General features: G+C 51.4%; 1 protein-coding gene across 4 annotated transcripts in view; it reads right to left on the bottom strand.

Annotated features, from left to right (window-relative positions):
* TPM2 (tropomyosin 2) overlaps positions 1-18,171 on the bottom strand; it is a 155,129-nt gene that overhangs the window by 79,900 nt on the left and 57,058 nt on the right. For all 4 annotated transcript variants that reach the window (XM_068253468.1, XM_068253450.1, XM_068253458.1 and 1 more), the window contains exon 3: positions 6,950-7,083. In XM_068253468.1, the coding sequence (XP_068109569.1) occupies positions 6,950-7,083 (134 nt within the window). The remainder of the gene's footprint in view (positions 1-6,949; positions 7,084-18,171) is intronic.

The raw sequence follows: 18,171 nt of genomic DNA, 5'->3' as shown, positions 1-18,171 counted from the left end.
GCCAGAAGACAAATTACTGTAACATGGAAATCTACTGTTGCTCCCACCCTAGAAGAGGTTATTCACTCCATTAACTATGATTTACCTAATTACAAAGGTATATACCAGTGTTGCTTGGATAGTGCTTTTTAAAATTCGAATTGATCCGGATTTGGATACCTAGATATCCGGATCCGGTTCGGATATCCGAATCCAGCCTTTTAGATATCCGCGTGAACGCGGATATCCGGTTGCATTATCTGCGGATATCCAGGCTATTCGGATATCTGGATAGAAAACCGGAAGTGCCCTTTAAATTGCTTTAAAAGGTGTTATTAGGGTAAATGAGGCATGTAGCATCATTATTTTGCAAAGGGGAACACTAATTGATGATGTGGGGACTTAAAAAAATGGCTGTCAATTAACATCAGGCCTAGGTTCCAGACAGCGGTCGTGCAGCCCACATTGTGTCCAAAGTCCAACCGCACAACTGGGACATGACAGTTTTCAGCCAAGACACCTCCAAACAATTACGCAGCAATTGTCTTCTGGGTTAAATATAGGTGGTATCAGCACAGCAGCAGTGGCCTGTGGCACCCTGGCCTGGCGGTGGGAGCAGCACAGGCAGCAGGAGCAGGACAATGCAGCAGCAGCAGGTGTAACGTATGCCAGGAGCCTGCCGGCTGTGCCAAGTGACAGTCAGACAGCAGAGGAGAAGACACTAGTGCACACTAACACATTAATGAATTAACAATAGTGGAGTGATAGTGAAGGGGTTAATCACTGAGCTTATCACTGTGTACAGCCCTTGGCCCAGCAGCAGCACTGCAGCTGTGCAGCACACACTCTAACTGTCACACTATGAGACATCAGTCAAGCTAAATAACGATTACTATAGAGTAGTGAGGGGGTTAATCAATGAACAGTTTTAGGTGTATAACTGTATACAGGCAGCCCTCGCTAGGCCACCAGCACTGCAGCATGTCTCTCAGTGAGCATTCAGCAAGCCAGGACGATCTGTCTCATCATGGCAGCCCTCCTTATTATACAAGGGGGGCTGGCCAGTGTTCCTTTCTGTGATTGGTTGCTAGGGCTTCTGCTGGGAGCCCTCTGATTGGCTCCAGGACGTCATCACCTTAGTTACAGTATTTCGGATTCGGATATCCGCGGATATCCGGGTCATGCATCAAACTATCCGCAGATAGCTATGCGGATTTCTATAGCTATCCGGGATCCGGAATCTGATCCGGATAGCGTAAAAATGGCCGGATATCCGGATTCCGGATGAGCATCACTAGTATGTACAATAAGGCCCAGTGCACACCAAAACCGCTAGCAGATCCGCAATACGCTAGCGGTTTTGGGAGCTGATTTCAGAGCGATTCCTAGGCATGTATAGAGAGGTTTTCTAAACATACCTAGCGGTTTTGGGTGCGTTTTTGTGTAGCAGATTACACATATTGTTACAGTAAAAGCTGTTATTGAACAGCTACTGTAACAAAAAGGCCTGGCAAACCGCTCTGAACTAGCGTTTTTCAGAGCGGTTTGCGTTTTTCCTATACTTTACATTGAGGACGAAACGCTTCCAAAAACCGCAAACGCGCAGCAGGAGGCGCGTTTGCGGCTTGTCAAAAACCTCAAACCGCCGGTGTGCACCATCCCATTGCAATACATTAGCCAAGCGTTTTTATAGGCGGATGCGGCTGGCGGATCGCTCCAACAACCGCTCGGTGTGCACTGGGCCTAACAGAGGCTCACTAAAGAAAATCTATAAAGTATGGACTAAGTGGATGTCTAAATTTAAACGCGACATGTAAAACCTCTCATCTCAATAACTTTGTTTGCTCTATGTTAAATCAACCTTTTTGGGTATAGAAATATGTTTTTAATACTTTACTGCTATTACTACCTCTAACCTGAACCTTTTAGGTACTGCAATCCGCGTCCAGTGAAAAATGGCGCCGGCAAAATAATGGCGCCCCCTTCTGCCCGATATATGTTTAAAACGATATTTATCGTTTTAAAGGTTAAAATAGTGCAGACCTTTAAAAACGAAAATTATCGTTTTAAAACTTTTTTTTTTGTCCTGCCTGAACGATATTTATCGTTTTAACCCCTGCTTTGCTGCCGTTTGGAAAATATCTGCCCGCCGGCTTTAATGTTTAATAGCAAAGCCCCCTTAAAAGCTAAAAACACCAAATTTGCAGGGAATGTTAAGAAGAAAATTGTGAACAAGAGGAAAAAACATTTTTTCAAAAAGACCTTATAGTTTTTGAGAAAATCGATTTTGAATATTCTTCTTCTGACCGTGGGAAAATTAAACGCCCGCCGACTTTAGCGGTTAATAGCAAAGCCCCTTTAAATGCCAGAAACCTCAAATGTGTAGGGAATGTTAAGAAGAATAGTGGGAACACGAAGAAAAAAAATTGTTCAAAAAGACGTTATAGTTTTTGAGAAAATCGTTTTTAAATCTTCAGAGGAAATGTATCTATTTAAATCGCGTACTGACATTTCCGTGGAAACTTTTTCCGCCGACTTTAGCAGTTAATAGCAAAGTCCCCTTAAATCCTAGCAACACCAAATTTGCAGGATATGTTAAAAAGATACTGGGAAACAATATTTAAAAAAAAAAATTGAAAAATTTTATTTATTTATTTTTTTTAAATTAAAATGTGTGGGTTATGTTCAGAGTGTGGGAAATTTTTTGAAAAAAATGACGTGGGGTCCCCCCTCCCGAGCCTCTGTAACCCCTTGTCCCCCATGCAGGCTGGGATAGCCAGAATGCGGAGCCCGGCCGACTGGGGCTTCTCACCCGAGCTATACCAGCCCGCATGGTCCATGGTATGGGGGGGCTTCGGGGGGGAGGGGCGGCCAAGCCTTCCCCTCCCCCCCGGAGCCCTTGTCCAATCCATGGACAAGGGGCTCTTCTCCACCTCCGGTGCCCCAGGAGGAGGTGGAGGCGACGACTCCCTGGGGGGGTTCATGGTGGCATCTGGGAGCCCCCTTTAAGAAGGGGACCCCCAGATGCCCACCCCCCTCCCAGGAGAAATGAGTATAGGGGTACTTTGTACCCCTGACCCATTTCCACAAAGGGTTAAATGAAATAAAAACACAACCACGAGAAAAGTCCTTTAATGTTCTAAATTAACCACAAATACTTACCTGTACCCTTAAGAAAAATATCCCACGCCAATCAGGTCCCACGACAGTATCCTCCATCTTGCGACCTTCAGTTACATGTTGATTGAAGATCTCCGCCGCCCCGACGCCACACACGCCGCCTCCGCCGCACTGCTCTCAGCTATACTTAGTATAGCTAAGAGCAAAAAGCATTTTTAAATTTTAGCTCCAATGGTCTCCATTGGTTCCTTAACAGACCAATGGGGATCAGGAGGATCAGGAGGATCCCCATTGGTCGATAAGGAACCAATGGGGAGCCTTGGAGCCAAAATGTAAAGATGCTTTTTGTTCTCAGCTATACTAAGTATAGCTGAGAGTTGCGTCTATGCGTCTATATAGACGCATTAGCGCTAGCTGCCGCTGCCCTCCCTGCCTCCCCCCACCTGTCACCCTCACCCATGCTGGCACCCATAGGTGCATTGGGTGCCAGCATGGGTGAGGGTGACAGGTGGGGGGAGGCAGGGTGGGCAGCGGCAGCTAGCGCTAATGCGTCTGTATAGACGCATAGACACAACTCTCAGCTATACTTAGTATAGCTGAGAGCACTGCGGCGGAGGCGGCGTGTGTGGCGTCGGGGCGGCGGAGATCTTCAACCAAGATGTATCAGAAGATCGCAAGATGGAGGATACTGTCGTGGGACCTGATTGGCGTGAGATTTTTTTCTTAAAGGTACAGGTAAGTATTTGTGGTTAATTTAGAACATTAAAGGACTTTTCTCGTTGTTGTGTTTTTATTTCATTTAACCCTTTGTGGAAATGGGTAAGGGGTACTTTGTACCTCTATACTCATTTCTCCTGGGAGGGGGGTGGGCATCTGGGGGTCCCCTTCTTAAAGGGGACTCCCAGATGCCACCATGAACCCCCCCCCCCCAGGGAGTCGTCGCCCCCACCTCCTCCTGGGGCAAGGGAGGTGGGGAAGAGCCCCTTGTCAATGGATTGGACAAGGGCTCCGGGGGGGAGGGGGAGGCTTGGCCGCCCCTCCCCCCCAGTGCCTCTCTATACCATGGACCATGCGGGCTGGTATAGCTCAGGGTGAGAAGCCCCAGTCGGCCGGGGCTCCGCATTCTGGCTATCCCAGCCTGCATGGGAGACAAGGGGTTACAGAGGCTCGGGAGGGGGGACCTCACATTCTGGCTATCCCAGCCTGCATGGGAGACAAGGGGTTACAGAGGCTCGGGAGGGGGGACCCCACATTCTGGCTAGCCCAGCCTGCATGGGAGACAAGGGGTTACAGAGGCTCGGGAGGGGGGACCCCACGTCATTTTTTTCAAAAACATTTCTCACACTCTGAACATAACCCACAAATTTTAATTTAAAAAAATAAATAAATAAAATTTTTCACTTTTTTTTTTAAATATTGTTTCCTTCTATCTTTTGAACATATCCTGCAAATTAGGTGTTGCTAGGATTTAAGGGGACTTTGCTATTAACTGCTAAAGTCGGCGGAAAAAGTTTCCACGGAAATGTCAGTACGCGATTTAAATAGAGACATTTGCTCTTTGAAGATTTAAAATCGATTTTCTCAAAAACTATAAGGTCTTTTTGAACAATTTTTTTTCTTCGTGTTCCCACTATTCTTCTTAACATTCCCTACACATTTGGTGTTTCTGGCATTTAAAGGGGCTTTAGTATTAACCGCTAAAGTCGGCGGGCGTTTAATTTTCCCACGGTCAGAAGAAGAATATTCAAAATGGATTTTCTCAAAAACTATAAGGTCTTTTTGAATTTTGTTCACAATTTTCTTCTTAACATTTCCTGCAAATTTGGTGTTTTTAACTTTTAAGGGGGCTTTGCTATTAAAGGGGAACTTCAGCCTAAACAAACATACTGTCATTAAGTTACATTAGTTATGTTAATTAGAATAGATGGGTAATATAATTTTTTACCCACCCTGTTTTAAAAGAACAGGCAAATGTTTGTGATTCATGGGGGCTGCCATCTTTGTCATGGGGGCAGCCATCTTTTTGGTTGAAAGGAGGTGACAAGGAGCAGGAGACACAGTTCCAACTGTCCTGTGTCCTGATAACCCCTCCCAGCTGCACACGCTAGGCTTCAAATGTCAAATTCAAAATGTAAAAAAAAAATTTGCACCAAAACAGCAGAACGAGAGCAACAACATCAGAAATCCCATCATGCTTTGCACAGCATCAGGGGAAAAAAGCCCGGGCAGTTTTCTTCTGTGCAGCTAAAAATGAGGCTTGGATAAGAGAAACAAAGTTCTGATGCTGTGAAACTGTTAAAGAAACACCAGGCCTTTTCAGTGCTGCTGAGTTGATTTTTAGTCCGGAGGTTCACTTTAAACATTAAAGCCGGCGGGCAGATATTTTCCAAACTGCAGCAAAGCAAGGGTTAAAACGATAAATATCGTTTGGGAGCAATACAAATATAAATATAAACAATAAATATCGTTTTTAAAGCCGGCGCCATTTTTTAGCTGTCAAAAACAAAAAATAACTAGTGATAATGGCTCTCTATGGGGCGCCGTTTTTTAACAACGATAACTGGCGCCATTTTTAACGGACCCCCTGCAATCCTGATCTCACACTCGTATCTATGGACACTTATGCTCACCTGGACTGGAACCAACTGGGGGTGGGTGGGGAAGGGAGGGGGGGGGTACAGATGTTGTTTAATGTCTTATTTCTGTGTTTTATATACAAATAAAAATAGTTTTCCACAAAAAAGAAAGAAAGGTCTATTAGTGACAAGAAAAAGCGGTAAAATTCATTTGTGTGCTAAGTTGTATGACCGAGCAATAAACTGGTCAAGTTTTGAAGTGCCGAATTGTAAACAATCGCCTGGTCACTGGTCATCAAGTGGTTAAAGGGCAACTGAGGTGAGAGGTATACGGAGGCTGCCATATTTATTTCCTTATAGGCAATACCAGTTGCCTGGCAGTCCTGCTGATCCTCTGCTTACAATACGTTTAGCCACAGCCCCTGAACAAGCATGCAGCAGATCAGGTGACATTATTGTCAGATCTGACAAGATTAGCTGCATGCTGCTTTCTGGTGGTATTCAGACACTACTGCAGCCAAATAGACCAGCAGGACTGCCAGGCAACTGGTATTGTTTAACAGGAAATAAATATTGCAGCCTCCATATACCTCTTACTTCAGTTGTCCTTTCAAGTAAGGCTGAGACAGGTTGAACAAGTTGGGCTTGATTCACAAAGCGGTGTTAACTGTTAGCATGCCTGTGAAAACCCCCTTAGCACGTCTAAACGAGCTTTTCGCGCGCAAAACTTTACGCGCGTAAAACTTCACGCGCGCACTGCACAGAGCGCAGGGCGCTCCGCGTGAAGTGCCCATTAAAGCCTATGGGACTTAGTGCGCGCATAGGACTTTGCGCGCGCAAAACTTTGCGCGCAGTACTTAGAGCGCAATCTGATTGGGAAAAACGGTGCTAGCCTACTTAGCACCCTGGTAAGCGCGCCTAAAGACTTTAGACGTGCTAAGTAGGTTAGCACCGCATAGTGAATCAAGCCCGTTGAGTTTTACTTAGCCAGTCGTGGACTTTAATTAGGCTGACAGCAGTGCAATGAAGGGGACCTGCAGGACAGCGAGGAACCTGAAAGACTATCGGGGGGGGGGGGGGGATCACTTTAAAGATGAATAATAGCAAATACAGGACCTTCTGTTATAACCACGGGCTGAAGAGAGCAAATCTGTGAGACTTTTATAAACATCCCCTAAAGGTGTACATGTAGGACGTTTATAAACAGCCATATAACAGGGATTCATATTAAGCAAATCTATGACTGGTTTCTGGACTCCATGAATGGTCGGTACCTCTCACTCTCGTCCACAGCCTTCTCAGTCTCCTCCAGCTTCTGCAGCGCGGTGGCCAAACGCTCCTGGGCACGATCCAACTCTTCCTCTACCAGCTGGATGCGTCTGTTCAGAGAGGCCACATCTGCTTCAGCCTGGAAGAAGAGAGAAGATAGAAGGCCATGAGTAACTTTCATCATATCCATCATGCATGGTCAATATCCAGCAGCAGTGTAGAAGGCCTCCTCCACCACCATGCATGGTCAATATCCAGCAGCAGTGTACAAGGCCTCCTTCTCCACCACGCATGGTCAGTATCGAGAAGCAGTGTACAAGGCCTCCTCCCCCACCATGCATGGTCAATATCCAGCAGCAGTGTACAAGGCCTCCTCCCCCCATCATGCATGGTCAATATCCAGCAGCAGTGTAGAAGGCCTCCTCCCCCACCATGCATGGTCAGTATCCAGCAGCAGTGTAGAAGGCCTCCTCCCCCACCACGCATGGTCAGTATCCAGCAGCAGTGTAGAAGGCAGCAATGTAGAAGGCCTCCTTCTCCACCATGCATTGGTCAATATCCAGCAGCAGTGTACAAGGCCTCCTCCCCCCACCATGCATGGTCAGTATCCAGCAGCAGTGTAGAAGGAAGGCCTCCTCCCCCACCATGCATGATCAGTGTCGAGAAGCAGTGTACAAGGCCTCCTTTACCATGCATGGTCATTATCGAGAAGCAGGGTACAAGGCCTCCTCCACCATGCATGGTCAGTATCGAGAAGCAGTGTACAAGGCCTCCTCTACCATGCATGGTCATTATCGAGAAGCAGGGTACAAGGCCTCCTCCACCATGCATGGTCAGTATCGAGAAGCAGTGTACAAGGCCTCCTCCACCATGCATGGTCAGTATCGAGAAGCAGTGTACAAGGCCTCCTCCACCATGCATGGTCAGTATCGAGAAGCAGTGTACAAGGCCTCCTCTACCATGCATGGTCAGTATCGAGAAGCAGTGTACAAGGCCTCCCCCACCATGCATGGTCAGTATCGAGAAGCAGTGTACAAGGCCTCCCCCACCATGCATGGTCAGTATCGAGAAGCAGTGTACAAGGCCTCCTCTACCATGCATGGTCAGTGTATCGAGAAGCAGTGTACAAGGCCTCCTCTACCATGCATGGTCAGTGTCGAGAAGCAGTGTACAAGGCCTCCCCCACCATGCATGGTCAGTATCGAGAAGCAGTGTACAAGGCCTCCCCCACCATGCATGGTCAGTATCGAGAAGCAGTGTACAAGGCCTCCTCCTCCACCATGCATGGTCAGTGTATCGAGAAGCAGTGTACAAGGCCTCCTCTACCATGCATGGTCAGTATCGAGAAGCAGTGTACAAGGCCTCCTCTACCATGCATGGTCAGTATCGAGAAGCAGTGTACAAGGCCTCCCCCACCATGCATGGTCAGTATCGAGAAGCAGTGTACAAGGCCTCCCCCACCATGCATGGTCAGTATACAGCAGCAGTGTACAAGGCCTCCTTCACCATGCATGGTCAGTATACAGCAGCAGTGTACAAGGCCTCCCCCACCATGCATGGTCAGTATCGAGAAGCAGTGTACAAGGCCTCCCCCACCATGCATGGTCAGTATACAGCAGCAGTGTACAAGGCCTCCCCCACCATGCATGGTCAGTATCGAGAAGCAGTGTACAAGGCCTCCTCTACCATGCATGGTCAGTATCGAGAAGCAGTGTACAAGGCCTCCTCCACCATGCATGGTCAGTATCGAGAAGCAGTGTACAAGGCCTCCCCCACCATGCATGGTCAGTATCGAGAAGCAGTGTACAAGGCCTCCTCCACCATGCATGGTCAGTATCGAGAAGCAGTGTACAAGGCCTCCTCTACCATGCATGGTCAGTGTATCGAGAAGCAGTGTACAAGGCCTCCTCTACCATGAATGGTCAGTGTCGAGAAGCAGTGTACAAGGCCTCCTCTACCATGCATGGTCAGTGTATCGAGAAGCAGTGTACAAGGCCTCCTCTACCATGCATGGTCAGTATCGAGAAGCAGTGTACAAGGCCTCCTCTACCATGCATGGTCAGTGTATCGAGAAGCAGTGTACAAGGCCTCCTCTACCATGCATGGTCAGTATCGAGAAGCAGTGTACAAGGCCTCCTTCACCATGCATGGTCAGTATCGAGAAGCAGTGTACAAGGCCTCCCCCACCATGCATGGTCAGTATCGAGAAGCAGTGTACAAGGCCTCCTCCACCATGCATGGTCAGTGTATCGAGAAGCAGTGTACAAGGCCTCCTCTACCATGCATGGTCAGTATCGAGAAGCAGTGTACAAGGCCTCCTCTACCATGCATGGTCAGTGTATCGAGAAGCAGTGTACAAGGCCTCCTCTACCATGCATGGTCAGTATCGAGAAGCAGTGTACAAGGCCTCCTTCACCATGCATGGTCAGTATCGAGAAGCAGTGTACAAGGCCTCCTCTACCATGCATGATCAGTATCGAGAAGCAGTGTACAAGGCCTCCTCTACCATGCATGGTCAGTATCGAGAAGCAGTGTACAAGGCCTCCTCTACCATGCATGGTCAGTGTCGAGAAGCAGTGTACAAGGCCTCCCCCACTATGCATGGTCAGTGTATCGAGAAGCAGTGTACAAGGCCTCCTCTACCATGCATGATCAGTATCGAGAAGCAGTGTACAAGGCCTCCCCCACCATGAATGGTCAGTATCGAGAAGCAGTGTACAAGGCCTCCTCTACCATGCATGGTCAGTGTATCGAGAAGCAGTGTACAAGGCCTCCTCTACCATGCATGATCAGTATCGAGAAGCAGTGTACAAGGCCTCCCCCACCATGAATGGTCAGTGTCGAGAAGCAGTGTACAAGGCCTCCTCTACCATGCATGGTCAGTATCCAGCAGCAGTGTACAAGGCCTCCTCTACCATGCATGGTCAGTATCGAGAAGCAGTGTACAAGGCCTCCTCCTCCACCATGCATGGTCAGTATCCAGCAGCAGTATACAAGGCCTCCCCCACCATGCATGGTCAGTATCGAGAAGCAGTGTACAAGGCCTCCTCTACCATGCATGGTCAGTGTCAAGAAGCAGTGTACAAGGCCTCCTCTACCATGCATGGTCAGTGTCAAGAAGCAGTGTACAAGGCCTCCTCTACCATGCATGATCAGTATCGAGAAGCAGTGTACAAGGCCTCCTCTACCATGCATGGTCAGTATCGAGAAGCAGTGTACAAGGCCTCCTCTACCATGCATGGTCAGTATCGAGAAGCAGTGTACAAGGCCTCCTCTACCATGAATGGTCAGTGTCGAGAAGCAGTGTACAAGGCCTCCCCCACCATGCATGGTCAGTATCGAGAAGCAGTGTACAAGGCCTCCTCTACCATGAATGGTCAGTGTCGAGAAGCAGTGTACAAGGCCTCCTCCACCATGCATGGTCAGTATCGACAAGCAGTGTACAAGGCCTCCTCTACCATGCATGATCAGTATCGAGAAGCAGTGTACAAGGCCTCCTCTACCATGAATGGTCAGTGTCGAGAAGCAGTGTACAAGGCCTCCTCCACCATGCATGGTCAGTATCGAGAAGCAGTGTACAAGGCCTCCTCTACCATGCATGATCAGTATCGAGAAGCAGTGTACAAGGCCTCCTCCACCATGCATGGTCAGTATCGAGAAGCAGTGTACAAGGCCTCCCCCACCATGCATGATCAGTATCGAGAAGCAGTGTACAAGGCCTCCTCTACCATGCATGGTCAGTATCGAGAAGCAGTGTACAAGGCCTCCTTCACCATGCATGGTCAGTATCGAGAAGCAGTGTACAAGGCCTCCTCTACCATGAATGGTCAGTGTCGAGAAGCAGTGTACAAGGCCTCCTCTACCATGCATGGTCAGTATCGAGAAGCAGTGTACAAGGCCTCCTCTACCATGCATGGTCAGTATCGAGAAGCAGTGTACAAGGCCTCCTCTACCATGCATGGTCAGTGTTGAGAAGCAGTGTACAAGGCCTCCTCTACCATGCATGGTCAGTATCGAGAAGCAGTGTACAAGGCCTCCTCTACCATGCATGGTCAGTATCGAGAAGCAGTGTACAAGGCCTCCTCTACCATGCATGATCAGTATCGAGAAGCAGTGTACAAGGCCTCCTCTACCATGCATGGTCAGTATCGAGAAGCAGTGTACAAGGCCTCCTCCACCATGCATGGTCAGTATCGAGAAGCAGTGTACAAGGCCTCCTCCACCATGCATGGTCAGTATCGAGAAGCAGTGTACAAGGCCTCCCCCACCATGCATGGTCAGTATCGAGAAGCAGTGTACAAGGCCTCCTCTACCATGCATGGTCAGTATCGAGAAGCAGTGTACAAGGCCTCCTCTACCATGCATGGTCAGTGTCGAGAAGCAGTGTACAAGGCCTCCTCTACCATGCATGGTCAGTGTATCGAGAAGCAGTGTACAAGGCCTCTTTCTCCATCATTACCTCTTCATGCAGGAAGTGAGGAATCAGGAGGATACCAATTATATAAGTGTGTAAGCTTTTGGCCAATAAGCCTTCTTCAGACACTTTACATGAAGGTAAAAAGAGATGCATCAAGTAATGTTAATTATTTTCTTCTGGCTCTTCAATATGTAAATTACTAAGGCACTTAATGCATTTATGACATTTTCTCCAATAATTTGTGTCCATGTTAGGGCATCTCGGCTCCCACATACACAGCTGTAGCCAGGGAGAGGCAGTGGGGAAGGAGCGGGGGTGAGGCAGTGGGCAGGCCTTGCTTGGAGGGGGAGAGGGGGGAGGCCTTGCTTGGAGGGGGAGAGGGGGGAGGCCTTGCTTGGAGGGGGAGAGGGGGGAGGCCTTGCTTGGAGGAGGGAAAGGGGGGAGGACTTGCTTGGAGGGGGGAGAGGGGTTGAGGCAGCGGGCCGGGGAGGCCTTGCTTGGAGGAGGAGAGGGGGGAGGCCTTGCTTGGAGGGGGAGAGGCCTTGCTTGGAGGGGGAGAGGGGAGAGGCCTTGCTTGGAGGGGGGAGAGGGGTTGAGGCAGCGGAGAGGCCTTGCTTGGAAGGGGAGAGGGGGGAGGCCTTGCTTGGAGGGGGAGAGGGGAGAGGCCTTGCTTGGAGGGGAGAGAGGGGTTAAGGCAGCGGGGAGGCCTTTTTGGAGGGGGAGAGGGGGGAGGCCTTGCTTGGAGGGGGGAGAGGGGTGGAGGCAGTGGGGAGGCCTTGCTTGGAGGGGGGAGAGGGGGGAGGCCTTGCTTGGAGGAGGGAGAGGGGGGAGGCCTTGCTTGGAGGGGAGAGAGGGGTTGAGGCAGCGGGCCGGGGAGGCCTTGCTTGGAGGGGGAGAGGGGGGAGGCCTTGCTTGGAGGAGGAGAGGGGAGAGGCCTTGCTTGGAGGGGGAGAGGCCTTGCTTGGAGGGGGGAGAGGGGTTGAGGCAGTAGGGGGCCTTGCTTGGAGGGGGAGAGGGGTTGAGGCAGCGGGGAGGCCTTGCTTGGAGGGGGAGAGGGGTTGAGGCAGTGGGGAGGCCTTGCTTGGAGGGGGGAGAGGGAGGAGGCCTTGCTTGGAGGGGGGAGAGGGGTTGAGGCAGCGGGGAGGCCTTGCTTGGAGGGGGAGAGGGGTTGAGGCAGCGGGGAGGCCTTGCTTGGAGGGGGAGAGGGGTTGAGGCAGTGGGGAGGCCTTGCTTGGAGGGGGGAGAGGGGTGGAGGCAGCGGGGAGGCCTTGCTTGGAGGGGGAGAGGGGTTGAGGCAGCGGTGAGGCCTTGCTTGGAGGGGGAGAGGGGTTGAGGCACCAGGGAGGCCTTGCTTGGAGGGGGAGAGGGGTTGAGGCAGCGGGGAGGCCTTGCTTGGAGGGGGAGAGGGGTTGAGGCAGCAGGGAGGCCTTGCTTGGAGGGGGAGAGGGGGGAGGCCTTGCTTGGAGGGGGGAGAGGGGGGAGGCCTTGCTTGGAGGGGGAGAGGGGTTGAGGCAGCGGGGAGGCCTTGCTTGGAGGGGGGAGAGGGGTTGAGGCAGCAGGGAGGCCTTGCTTGGAGGGGGGAGAGGGGGGAGGCACCGGGGAGGCCTTGCTTGGAGGGGGAGAGGGGTTGAGGCAGCGGTGAGGCCTTGCTTGGAGGGGGAGAGGGGTTGAGGCACCGGGGAGGCCTTGCTTGGAGGGGGAGAGGGGTTGAGGCAGCGGGGAGGCCTTGCTTGGAGGGGGAGAGGGGTGGAGGCAGCGGGGAGGCCTTGCTTGGAGGGGGAGAGGGGTTGAGGCAGCAGGGAGGTCTTGCTTGGAGGGGGGAGAGGGGGGAGGCACCGGGGAGGCCTTGCTTGGAGCCGGAGAGGGGTTGAGGCAGCGGTGAGGCCTTGCTTGGAGGGAGAGGGGTTGAGGCACCGGGGAGGCCTTGCTTGGAGGGGGGAGAGGGGGGAGGCCTTGCTTGGAGGGGGGAGAGGGGGGAGGCCTTGCTTGGAGGGGGAGAGGGGTTGAGGCAGCAGGGAGGCCTTGCTTGGAGGGGGGAGAGGGGTTGAGGCAGCAGGGAGGCCTTGCTTGGAGGGGGGAGAGGGGGGAGGCACCGGGGAGGCCTTGCTTGGAGGGGGAGAGGGGTTGAGGCAGCGGTGAGGCCTTGCTTGGAGGGGGAGAGGGGTTGAGGCACCGGGGAGGCCTTGCTTGGAGGGGGAGAGGGGTTGAGGCAGCGGGGAGGCCTTGCTTGGAGGGGGAGAGGGGTTGAGGCAGCAGGGAGGCCTTGCTTGGAGGGGGGAGAGGGGGGAGGCCTTGCTTGGAGGGGGGAGAGGGGGGAGGCCTTGCTTGGAGGGGGAGAGGGGTTGAGGCAGCGGGGAGGCCTTGCTTGGAGGGGGGAGAGGGGTGGAGGCAGCGGGGAGGCCTTGCTTGGAGGGGGAGAGGGGTTGAGGCAGCAGGGAGGCCTTGCTTGGAGGGGGGAGAGGGTGGAGGCACCGGGGAGGCCTTGCTTGGAGGGGGAGAGGGGTTGGGGCAGCGGGGAGGCCTTGCTTGGAGGGAGAGGGGTTGAGGCACCGGGGAGGCCTTGCTTGTAGGGGGGAGAGGGGGGAGGCCTTGCTTGGAGGGGGGAGAGGGGGGAGGCAGCAGGGAGGCCTTGCTTGGAGGGGTGATGCTGGTTACAAGGATGAGAAACCAGGTTATGGAGAATTCTTGTCCTAATAAGGACATGCCAGAGAGGTTTGGCTGCTTCCATGGAAGTCAGTGTCTGGTAGAGGAGATGGGGGGGATGCTTGTCTGCCTGATGTAAATGCATGTCAGTATAATAACATACAGATGTAATGCTCAGAGAGAAGACATACCAGGCCACTGACATCATGCAACCACTAAGCTCTCCTCTGTCTCCATATATGACCTCCCTGGGAAAGTCCTCGGCTTCTCTGCCTTATAGCTGAAGAGGTGGCAGAGCTCCATGTTTCTGACCGACTAAGTGATAAAACAGCAATGAAAACTGTCTACTCAACACACATCAGTCAGCGCTCAGCTCCCTGCATTTATCTAGTAATGTATGGGGCGGGGCATGGGACATCACACTCCCTGCATTTATCTAGTAATGTATGGGGCGGGGCATGGGACATCACACTCCCTGCATTTATCTAGTAATGTATGGGGGTGGGGCATGTGACATCACACTCCCTGCATTTATCTAGTAATGTATGGGGGTGGGGCATGTGACATCACACTCCCTGCATTTATCTAGTAATATATGGGGCGGGGCATGGGATATCACACTCCCTGCATTTATCTAGTAATGTATGGGGGTGGGGCATGTGACATCACACTCCCTGCATTTATCTAGTAATGTATGGGGCGGGGCATGGGACATCACACTCCCTGCATTTATCTAGTAATGTATGGGGGTGGGGCATGTGACATCACACTCCCTGCATTTATCTAGTAATGTATGGGGCGGGGCATGGGACATCACACTCCCTGCATTTATCTAGTAATGTATGGGGGTGGGGCATGTGACATCACACTCCCTGCATTTATCTAGTAATGTATGGGGCGGGGCATGGGACATCACACTCCCTGCATTTATCTAGTAATGTATGGGGCCGGGCATGGGACATCACACTCCCTGCATTTATCTAGTAATGTATGGGGCGGGGCATGTGACATCACACTCGCTGCATTTATCTAGTAATGTATGGGGCGGGGCATGTAACATCACACCCGCTGCATTTATCTAGTAATGTATGGGGCGGGGCATGTGACATCACACTCCCTGCATTTATCTAGTAATGTATGGGGAGGGGCATGTGACATCACACTTCCTGCATTTAGTTAGCAGTGGATGGGGCGGGGCATGTGACATCACACTCCCTGCCTTTATCTAGTAATGTATGGGGAGGGGCATGGGACATCACACTCCCTGCATTTATCTAGTAATGTATGGGGGTGGGGCATGTGACATCACACTTCCTGCATTTAGTTAGTAGTGGATGGGGCGGGGCATATGACATCACACTCCCTGCATTTATCTAGTAATGTATGGGGCGGGGCATGTGACATCACAGTCCCTGCATTTATCTAGTAATGTATGGGGCGGGGCATGTAACATCACACTCGCTGCATTTATCTAGTAATGTATGGGGAGGGGCATGTGACATCACACTTCCTGCATTTATCTAGTAATGTATGGGGTGGGGCATGTGACATCACACTTCCTGCATTTATCTAGTAATGTATGGGGCGGGGCATATGACATCACACTCCCTGCATTTATCTAGTAATGTATGGGGCGGGGCATGTAACATCACACCCGCTGCATTTATCTAGTAATGTATGGGGCGGGGCATGTAACATCACACCCACTGCATTTATCTAGTAATGTATGGGGCGGGGCATGTGACATCACACTTCCTGCATTTAGTTAGTAGTGGATGGGGCGGGGCATATGACATCACACTCCCTGCATTTAGTTGGTAGAGGGTGGGGAGGGGTGGTGGATGTAAGTGTAGTATGGTGGTCTCGCATGCTGAGGAATGTGGGAGGAGACTTGGTGTATGGTGGCATTATCCATGATGAAGTAGTGTAATATCATATAACACAGCCATACTGTATAAAGCAGAGGTGGAGCCATACATATTCTCGGTGTTCTCAGCCATATATGGACGGTGTAGCCACATAATTCAGTGCTCTTCTTACCCTCTCTCGAGCCTCTCTTTCCTCATTCAGCTCCCTCTGGAGTCTATCACCACGTTCCTCTGCATTGTCCACCAACTGCTGAAGACTTTCGATCTTCTTCCTTACTGCCGCTATGGACGCGGCTCCAGGCAATGTTGACCTACAGATAGGTCTGCTCTAAATCTCATCAAATCACTAAACCCATCCAAAAGTTATTTGTACAAGAGCACTACTCATGATGCACCACCCAATAGAAAATAACTAAAGCCAAACACAAAGCTTCCGGCTTGGACTAACCAGGATGGAAGTCTAATGACTAATGGGCGAGGAGAAGAATTATTCCAACTCACAACAGGAGCACTTGCAAGAAACAGCCACACATATAGAACACAGACATCTCAGATATGTAAGGAGGGTACAGCGACCTCAGCCATGTATGGAGGACACAGGGACCTCAGCCATGTATGGAGGACAAGGGACCTCAGCCATGTATGGAGGACACAGGGACCTCAGCCATGTATGGAGGACAAGGGGCCTCAGCCATGTACAGAGGACACAATGACCTCAGCCATGTACAGAGGATACAGGACCTCAGCCATGTATGGAGGACAATGGGCCTCAGCCATGTATGGAGGACAAGGGGCCCCAGCCATGTATGGAGGACAAGGGGCCTCAGCCATGTATGGAGGACAAGGGGCCTCAGCCATTTATGGAGGACAAGGGGCCTCAGCCATGTATGGAGGACAAGGGGCCTCAGCCATGTATGGAGGACAAGGGGCCTCAGCCATGTATGGAGGACACAGGGACCTCCGCCATGTGTGGAGGACACAGGGACCTCAGCCATGTATGGAGGACAAGGGGCCTCAGCCATGTACAGAGGACACAATGACCTCAGCCATGTACAGAGGATACAGGACCTCAGCCATGTATGGAGGACAAGGGGCCTCAGCCATGTATGGAGGACAAGGGGCCTCAGCCATGTATGGAGAACACAGGGACCTCAGCCATGTATGGAGGACACGAGGACCTCAGCCATGTATGGAGGACACTGGACCTCAGCCATGTGTGGAGGACACAGGGACCTCAGCCATGTATGGAGGACTCAGGGACCTCAGCCATGTATGGAGGACACAGGGACCTCAGCCATGTATGAAGGACACAGGACCTCAGCCATGTATGGAGGACACAGGGACCTCAGCTATGTGTGGAGGACACAGGGACCTCAGCCATGTGTGGAGGACACAGGGACCTCAGCCATGTATGGAGGACACAGGGACCTCAGCTATGTGTGGAGGACACAGGGACCTCAGCTACATGTGGAGGACACAGAACCTCAGCCATGTATGGAGGACACAGGGACCTCAGCTATGTGTGGAGGACACAGGGACCTCAGCCATGTGTGGAGGACACAGGACCTCAGCCATGTATGGAGGACACAGGGACCTCAGCCATGTATGGAGGACAAGGGATCTCAGCCATGTGTGGAGGACACAGGGACCTCAGCCATGTATGGAGGACAAGGGATCTCAGCCATGTGTGGAGGATACAGGGACCTCAGCCATATATGGAGGACACAGGGACCTCAGCCATGTGTGGAGGACACAGGGACCTCAGCCATGTATGGAGGACAAGGGATCTCAGCCATGTGTGGAGGATACAGGGACCTCAGCCATATATGGAGGACACAGGGACCTCAGCCATGTGTGGAGGACACAGGGACCTCAGCCATGTATGGAGGACAAGGGATCTCAGCCATGTGTGGAGGATACAGGGACCTCAGCCATATATGGAGGACACAGGGACCTCAGCCATGTGTGGAGGACACAGGGACCTCAGCCATGTATGGAGGACAAGGGATCTCAGCCATGTGTGGAGGATACAGGGACCTCAGCCATGTATGGCAGTGCTGGGCCGAAATTACGCATTAGCGTAATTACGCGTCGTAATTCACTACAAATGCACCGTAAGCGTTACGTGTAAGGTTACGATATTACACGTAATTAATTACGCGTAGACCGTAGGTTACGTTATTACGCGTAACAAATTACGCGTAAGACAGTAAACTCCTATTGAAATTACACAGTCTGCCGTAATCGCGTAATATTACGCTCCCGTATAATATAAAAAAGCCGCCGACTTTAAGGGTTA

Source organism: Hyperolius riggenbachi, chromosome 1 (assembly GCF_040937935.1).
Source record: "Hyperolius riggenbachi isolate aHypRig1 chromosome 1, aHypRig1.pri, whole genome shotgun sequence".
Lineage (NCBI taxonomy): Eukaryota > Metazoa > Chordata > Amphibia > Anura > Hyperoliidae > Hyperolius > Hyperolius riggenbachi.
Note: the sequence above shows the minus strand (reverse complement) of the source record. Positions and strands in the feature narration are given on the sequence as shown.